The sequence below is a fragment of the Cebus imitator genome, unplaced genomic scaffold (genome assembly GCF_001604975.1).
Source record: "Cebus imitator isolate Cc_AM_T3 unplaced genomic scaffold, Cebus_imitator-1.0 Scaffold60, whole genome shotgun sequence".
Taxonomy (NCBI): domain Eukaryota; kingdom Metazoa; phylum Chordata; class Mammalia; order Primates; family Cebidae; genus Cebus; species Cebus imitator.
Window position 1 is genome coordinate 2,228,102 of NW_016107375.1, and position 8,718 is coordinate 2,236,819.

The window sequence follows — 8,718 nt, forward strand, 5'->3', positions numbered from 1 at the left end:
AGCCTCCCAGCACTTTGGGAGTATGTCTCTTAATGAATATCTTTTTGTTACAATAATTTCTAAATTTTTTTTCATTTAGGGTGCAGACATAAATGGATTACCAACAAAAGGACCAACAGAGATCTCTGATAAAAAGAAAGACTAAAGCAATTTCCTAAAGGACCACATCACGTAAAAAATGGACCTGATAATATGAAGCATCTTCCTTGTAACTGTCTTTGACCTTTTTATCTGACACCAGACTTCAGGATAGAAGTCTAGACACTTACCGGATACTAATAAGGAAATACATAATATCTGTATTTAAAATGTAGTTAGTTATATTTAATGACCTTATTCTTAAGTTCCCTTTTCATTAATGTAGCTTTCATTTCTTTTGCTGTTGTTTTAATAATATGATGAAATACAAAGTTTGTGCCAGTAGACACTATGTTACTAAATCAGCACTTTAAAATCTTTGGTTCTCTATCATTCATTCATATGAATTTGACTGCTGTTTGCTGTAATTTGTTTGGGCTCTTCTAATTTGAGTGGAGTACAGTTTTATTATGAAACTGTGCAGTGAAACTGTGCAGGGAAATGAAGGTAGAATTTTGGGAGGTAGTAATGTTGTGAAACATAAAGATATAATAATTACTGTCCAACACAGTAGAGCAGCTTGTCCATAAATGTAGTAATTACTATTTATTGCTCTGAGGAAGATTAAAAAAAAAAAAGATAGGGAAAAGGGGGAAACTTCTTTGAAAAATGAAACATCTTTTACAGATGTATCTAATGTAATTATAAGATGTTAATCCTTACCACATTTCTTCCGTTCCTACAAATGTATTAAACATTCAGTTTAACTGGTAGTTCTTTTTCAAGTCTATTTAAATATTCAAAAGGGAAATATTCATCACATCAGCAGAATTCTGATGTTGTGATGGCATCTGTATAGTGGTGGGACAGCAGTTACTATTATTGCATAACAAGACACTCCAAATTTAGTGGCTTTCAGCAACACTCACTCAACTGGGCAGTTCTTTGCTGTTCTGGGCCTGGGTCTGGACCTAGGCCACTATATGACTTTTAGCTTGGGATTTTAATATTCAGCATAGGGACCTATAAATATTCAAAAATGATGAGATAGATTCTTATGTATTTTTTTATTCCCTCTGAAGTTGGGAAAGATTAAAGGGGACTCTTGCACCAATGAAGTCCTGGTCCTAATTCAGGCTCTATTAAGTTATACGTCTGGTCAAGTCACTGATTTACTTGGACTTCATTTGATATAAATCAGAAGGTCTCAGCTTTTCTGTCCAAAGCTACCTGAGGGAGAAGATAAATTCTCATTAGCAAATAAATTGTATTTTAAGATATAAACACTGTTATAAAAATAACATATTCATAGTAAAACAATGCAAGAGCACACTAACTGAAAAGCAAATGTTCTTTCTGAACTCTGGTTCCCTAATTCCAGCTCCAAAGATTTAACCAATTTTTTTGTTGTTTCTTTGATCTTGTTAGACAGCAAGTCTTGGTAATAGTGCTGCTCCTTGTGGAGCAAGGCTAGCTCATAGGCAGTGCGCCCAGAGTCTGCCCCAGTTGGTTTTGTGTGTAACCTTCTAGCAACTTTTTGAAAATTAATTTGTTCTTAAGCACACACATCTTTTTTGTTTTTACTTTTTTTTTTTTGAGACAGGGTCTCACTCTGTCACTCAAGCTGGAGTGCGGCAGTGTGATCATGGCTCCCTACAGTCCTGACCTCTAGTCCTGATCCTCTCACTTTAGCCTTCCAAGTAGCTGGGACTGCAGGTGGATGCCACCATCCCTAGCTAATGTGTTTGTATTTTTTTGTAGAGACAGTTTTGCCATGTCACCTGGGTTGGTCTCAAACTCCTGGGATCAAGTGATCCTCCACTTTGACCTCCAAAAGTGCTGGGATTATAGACGTGAGCCACTGCACCTGGCGTACACATTATCTTTTAAAAATTAAATAATATGGCCAGGCGCAGTTGCTCATGCCTGTAATCCCAGCACTTTGGGATGCTAAGGCGGGTGGATCATGAGGTCAGGAGATCAAGACTATCTGGCTAACATGCTGAAACCCCATCTCTAATAAAAATACAAAAAAATTAGCTGGGCATGGTGGCACATGTCTGTAATCCCAGCTACTCAGGAGGCTAAGGCAGGAGAATCACTTGAGCCCAGGAGGCAGAGATTGCAGTGAGCCAAGATTGTGGCACTGCACTCCAGCTTGGGTGACAGGGCAAGACTGTGTCTGAAAAACAAAACAAAAAACTCCTGGACACTTACACCCTCCCAAGCCTAAACTAGGAAGAAGACAAAACCCTGAATAGACCAATAACAAGGGCTGAAGTTGAGGCAGCAATTAATAGCTTACCAACCAAAGGAAGCCCAGGTCCAGATGGGTTCACAGCCGAATTCTACAAGACATACAAAGAGGAGCTGGTACCATTCCTTCTGAAACTATTCCAAACAATCCAAAAAGAGGGAACCCTTCCCAAATCATTTTATGACACCAACATCATCCTGATACCAAAACCCAGCAGAGACTCAACAATAAAAGAAAACTTCAGGCTGATATCCATGATGAACATAGATGCAAAAATCTTCAATAAAATACTGGCAAACCAATTGCAACAGCACATCAAAAAGCTTACCCATCACAATCAAGTAGGCTTCATCCCAGGGATGCAAGGCTCGTTCAACATACGCAAGTCTTTAAATGTAATCCACCACATAAACAGAACCAAAGACACAAACCACATGGTTATCTCAATTGATGCAGAGGCGGCCTTCGACAAAATTCAAAAGCGCTTTATGCTAAAAACTCTCAATAAACTAGGTATTGATGGAATGTATTTCCAAATAATAAAAGCTATACAAACCCAGAGCCAAAACTGGAAGCATTCCCTTTGAAACCTGGCACTAGACAAGGATGCCCTCTTTCACCATTCCTATTCAATATAGTACTGGAAGTTCTAGCCAGAGCAATCAGGCAAGAAAAAGAAATAAAGGGTATTCAGTTAGGAAAGGAGGAAGTCAAATTGTCTCTATTTGCAGATGACGTGATTGTAAATTTAGAAGACCCCATCATCTCAGCCGAAAATCCGAAGCAACTTCAGCAAAGTCTCAGGATACAAAATCAATGTAAAGAAGTCACAAGCATTCCTATATACCAATAACAGACTTAAAGAGAGCCAAATCAAGATCAAACTGCCATTCACAATTGCTACAAAGAGAATAAAATACCTAAGAATATAACTAACAAAGGACGTAAAGGACCTCTTCAAGGAGAACTACAAACCACTCCTCAAGGAAATAAGAGAGGATACAAACAGATGGAAAACGTCCCATGCTCATAGTTAGGAAGAATCAATATTGTGAAAATGGTCATACTGCCCAAAGTAATTTATAGATTCCATGCTGTCCCCATCAAGCTACCTATGACCCTCTTCACAGAACTGGAAAAAAACACCTTAAACTTCACATGGAACCAAACGAGAACCTGCATAGCCAAGACAATTCTAAGCAAAAAGAACAAAGCTGGAGACATCACACTACCTGACTTCAAACTATACTACAAAGCTACAGTAATCAAAACAGCATGGTACTGGTACCAAAACAGAGATGTAGACCAATGGAACAGAACAGAGGCCTCAGAGGCAATGCCACACGTCTACAACCATCTGATCTTTGACAAACCTCACAAAAACAAGCAATGGGGAAAGGATTCCCTGTTTAATAAATGGTGTTGGAAAAACTGGCTAACCATGTGCAGAAAGCAGAAACTGGACCCCTTCTGACACCTTACACTAAAATTAACTCCAGATGGATTAAAGACTTAAACATAAGACCTAAGACCATAAAAACCCTAGAAGAAAACCTAGGCAAAACCATTCAGGACATAAGCATAGGCAAGGAGTTCATGACTAAAACACCAAAAGCACTGGCAAGAAAAGCCAAAATAGAGAAACGGGATCTAATTAAACTCCAGAGCTTCTGTACAGCAAAAGAAACAATCATTAGAGTGAACCAGCAACCAACAGAAAGGGAAAAAAATTTTGCAATCTACCCATCTGACAAAGGGCTAATATCCAGAATCTACAAAGAACTAAAACAGATTTGCAAGAAAAAGACAACCCCGTTCAAAACTGGCTGGAGGACATGAACAGACACTTTTCAAAAGAAGACATTTATAACAAACATACGAAAAAATGCTCATCATCACTGGTCATTAGAGAAATGCAAATCAAAACCACATTGAGATACCATCTCACGCCAGTTAGAATGGTGATCATTAAAAAATCTGGAGACAACAGATGCTGGAGAGGATGTGGAAAAATAGAAATGCTTTTACACCATTGGTGGGAGTGTAAATTAGTTCAACCATTGTGGAAGACAATGTGGCGATTCCTCAAGGACCTAGAAATAGAAATTCCATTTGACCCAGCAATCCCATTACTGGGTATATATCCAAAGGATTATAAATCATTCTGTTATAAAGACACATGCATACTGTGTTCATTACAACACTGTTTACAATAGCAAAGACCTGGAACCAATCCAAATGCCCATCGATGATAGACTAGACAGGGAAAGTGTGGCACATATACAGCATGAAATACTATGCAGCCATAAAAACGATGAGTTCGTGTCCTTTGTAGGGACATGGATGGATCTGGAAACCATCATTCTCAGCAAACCGACACAAGAACAGAAAAACAAACACTGCATGTTCTCACTCATAGGCAGGTGTTGAACAGTGAGAACACATGGACACGGAGGGGAGCATCACACACTGGGGTCTGTTGGGGGGACAGGGGAGGGACAGCGGCGGGTAGGCAGATTGGGGAGGGATAACATGGGAAGAAATGCCAGATACAGGTGATGGGGGATGAAGGCAGCAAACCACATTGCCATGTATGTACCTATGCAACAATCCTACATGTTTTGCACATGTACCCCAGAGTCTAAAATGCAATTAAAAAAAAAAAAAATATATATATATATATATATATATAAATTAATATTGCAATGTTTCTAATTGTCCCTACTTCTTTGCTCCCAAAAGGTTTTACCTATTGAGCTGTGGGCTTTCTATATTTATCTCCACATTTATAAGTAATACATATAAACATTTTATTTTTTGAGACAGGGTCTCATTGTCACCCAGGCTGGCTGGAGTGCAGTGGCATGATCATAGCTCACTATAGCCTCCAACTCCTGGGCTCAGGTGATCCTCCCACCTCAGCCTCCTGAATTGCTAGGACTACATGAGAATCATTTGAACCCAGGAGGTGGAGGTTGCAGTGAGCTAATATCACACTACTGCCCTCCAGCCTGGGTGACAGAGCAAAACTCTGTCTCAAAAAAAAAAAAAAAGAAAGAAAAGAGAAAAAAGAAAACAGGATCCCAGCCTGGGCAACAAAGGGAGACCTCATCTCCACCAAAAATAAAAAAAATTTAGCCAGGCATGGTGATGTGTACCTGTGGTCCCAGCTACTCTGGAGGCTGATGTGGGAGGATTGCTTGAACCCAGGAGGTCAAAGGCTACAGTGAACTTTGATGAAGCCACTGCACTCTAGCCTAGTCAACAGAGCAAGACCCTATCTTAAAAAAGAAAAAAGGAATAATGGAGTTGAAATATGTAAATAACAAGTCTAGGATTTCAAGTTCATACTTTTAACTTACACTGTCTAAGGAGACATCACAGCTACTGATATATTAATTGTTAGTAATACCGTATCGGGAATAATTAGGCAGAAATGGAGAGGGTGAGTTTAGACTAATCAGTATTTGTGAACTTGTTTTAAAGTTTCTGGAGGCTGAGGTGAGAGGATCGCTTAAGCCCAGGAGGCAGAAGCTGCAGTGAGCCGAGATCACACCACTGCACTCAGCCTGGGCAACAGAGCAATACACTGTCTCAAAAAAGTAATAATAAAGTTAATTTTGCCAACCTTGTATCATAACTTTTTAATTTACCTACTTTTCAACAACTTGTTTTTGCTTTAGTGAATTTTAACTGCATTTCCTGTCTCTTTTTATGAGTTAGACTTATTTTCTCAGTTTATTATTTAAGGCTAAAACTCTTGGGTCTTGTCACTTTTTTTTTTTTTTTCATTGCTAGGCTGCCTTCCTAGGAAACATAGGTGACTCAGCACTTCCTCAAAGTGACCATTCACTGGCATGTTGAGCTATTAGACAGAATGATTGGATTAAAAAGAAACTCCAACCACTGCTTTTCATTTTTTTATTATTTTTTAGAGACAGAGTCTCACTCTGTCACCCAGGCTGGAGTGCAGTGACGTGATCATAGCTCACTCCAGCCTCAGACTCCTGGGCTGAAGTGATCTTCTTGTCTTAGCCTCCCTAGTAGCTGGGACTGCAGGCATGAGCCACCTTGCCCAGCCCAGGGACTGATCTGAAGCCTAGTTCACTCATAATCAAAGAGGAAATGAAGGGAAGTTTTCTTAACGGTTTCCTCCACAGGGAGCTATTTGTTTGTTCCATCCTTATAGCTAAATTTATTGACATGGTGACAGCTCCCTAATAAAGACGCAAAGACTATGGGTTCTTTGGTTTGAATGTGCCCTCCAAAACTCTGTTGAAAACTTAATCCCCAACGTGGCAGTATTGAGAGTTAGGGCCTTTAAGAGGCAATTGGGTCAGCCCTCATGAATAGATTAATCCACTCATGGATTTATGGATTATGAGTTAATAGATTAATCAGTTATCTTGGGAGAACTGGAAGCTTTTATAAAAAGAGGAAAAGGCTGGGTGGGCACCGTGGCTCACGCCTGTAATTAAAGCACTTTGGGAGCCCAAGATAGGAGGATTGCTTGAGGTGAGGCATTTGAAACCAGCTTGGGCAACATAATAAGACCCTCATCTCTACAAAAAAATAAAAATAAAACAATCAGCCTGGCATGGTGGTGCCTGCCTGTGGTCCCAGCTACTTACAAGTCTGAGGCAGGAGGATTACTGGAACCTGGGAGTTTGAAGCTACAGTGAACTATGATAATGCCACTTCACTCCAGCCTGGGCAACAGAGGGAAACCGTCTCAGAATAATAATAAAATAAATAAAAATAAAAGACCCTGTCTCTATAAAAAATTAAAAATAAATTATCTAGGCTTAGTAGGGCCCTCCTGTTACCCCAGCTACTTAGGAGACTGAACTGGGAGGATCACTGGAGTCTAGGAGTTTGAGGCTACAGTGACCTGTGATCATGGCACTCTAGTCCAGCCTTGGTAACAAAACAGGAAAAAATCTGAGTTAGCACACTTGGCCATGTGATGTCCTACACTGCCTTGGGACTCTGTAGAGTCCTTCCCAGCAAGGAAGCTCTCAGCAGATGCACCCCTCGACCTGGGTCTTCTTAGTCTCCATAATTCTAAGAAATAAATTTGATTTATAAACTACCCGGTTTCAGTTACTCAGTTATAATAATAGAAAACAGAATAAGACAATAGGCAACCTGTTCTTATGAACTGACAGCATGGAAGGTTTTAAGAAAAAGAACAGAAGGCATTTGGTCAGAGAGTTGAATAGTGGTAAATTTAAACTGAAGATGTAAAGAAATTTCAGATTTTTCAAATGAAGGGAGAGGGTGAAATTGAGAAAGTAATGACTACAGATGAACTGTGAAGGGCCAACATATGGTAGAGGATTCACAAAATATACCAAATGCTCTAAACGTTGAGCTGGTCTGGACCTTAGGGTTCGTCCTCTCATTTTTACTAAGGGCAAAAAAAAAAGGTTAAAAGAGGAAGCCGAGGCTGGGTATGGTGGCTCACACCTGTAATCCCAACACTTTGGGAGGCCAACGTGGGTGGATCACGAGGTCAGGAGATAGAGACCATCCTGGCCAATATGGCGAAACCCCGTCTTTACTAAAAATCTAAAACTTAGCTGGAGTTGGTGGCATGCGCCTGTAATCCCAGCTATTCAAGAGGCTGAAGCAAGAGAATCGCTTAAATCCGGGAGGCAGAGGTTGCAGTGAGCCGAGATGGCACCACTGCACTCCAGCCTGTCTGCAGAGCAAGACTTCATCTCAAAACTAAAAATAAAAAAGAGGTAGCCCAGATGCTGGAACAGTACGTGAATAAAGTTTCCTACAAGGCTGTTGTGTCCAATTGGGCTAAGTGTGCACTGCCCAATTTCAGAAGGCACCATATGCAGTGACAACAATGTCAAAGATTCCCCTGGGTCTATGCTTTACACAGGCGGCCTGTTCCTGACTTGATAATTCAGCAGGTGAAGTTCCATAATTCCTTGGTGCATTGGTTTTCTATAGCTGCATAACAAATTGCCATAAATGTAAGGACTTAAAGCAACACAAATCTAATACCTCACTGTTTTGGGGGTCGAATGTCCTGGTTTGGTCTAGTTGGATTCTCTGCTCAGGGTTTCAGCAGACTAAAATCAGGATGCGGGCCAGGTCTACAGTTCTCATCTGGGCTCAGGGTCCTCCTCCAAGCTCACTGGATGTCAGCAGAATTCATTTCCTTGTAGTCCTGTTTTCCTCTTGGTCGGCCAGTGCCTGCTCTTAGCTCCCAGAAACTGCTTGCTCACAGTTCCTTAGCACGTGACCCCCAAGGTCAGCTCCCCACATCGATATTCCCTTTCTTCCAACTCATCTGGAGCACATCTTTCTGCCTTCTAATCTTCTGGGACCAGCTAAAAAATTCCCTGCTTTTTTTTTTTTTTTTT

General features: G+C 40.4%; 1 protein-coding gene across 3 annotated transcripts in view; it reads left to right on the forward strand.

The window, feature by feature from the left end:
- The window catches only part of CUNH18orf32 (chromosome unknown C18orf32 homolog), a 6,843-nt gene extending 5,992 nt beyond the window's left edge, over nt 1-851 (forward strand). For all 3 annotated transcript variants that reach the window (XM_017529652.2, XM_017529651.2, XM_017529654.2), the window contains exon 3: nt 80-851. In XM_017529652.2, coding sequence (XP_017385141.1) covers nt 80-145 — 66 coding nt within the window. In that variant the 3' untranslated portion in view covers nt 146-851. The remainder of the gene's footprint in view (nt 1-79) is intronic.
- The last annotated feature ends 7,867 nt before the right edge of the window (nt 852-8,718 follow it).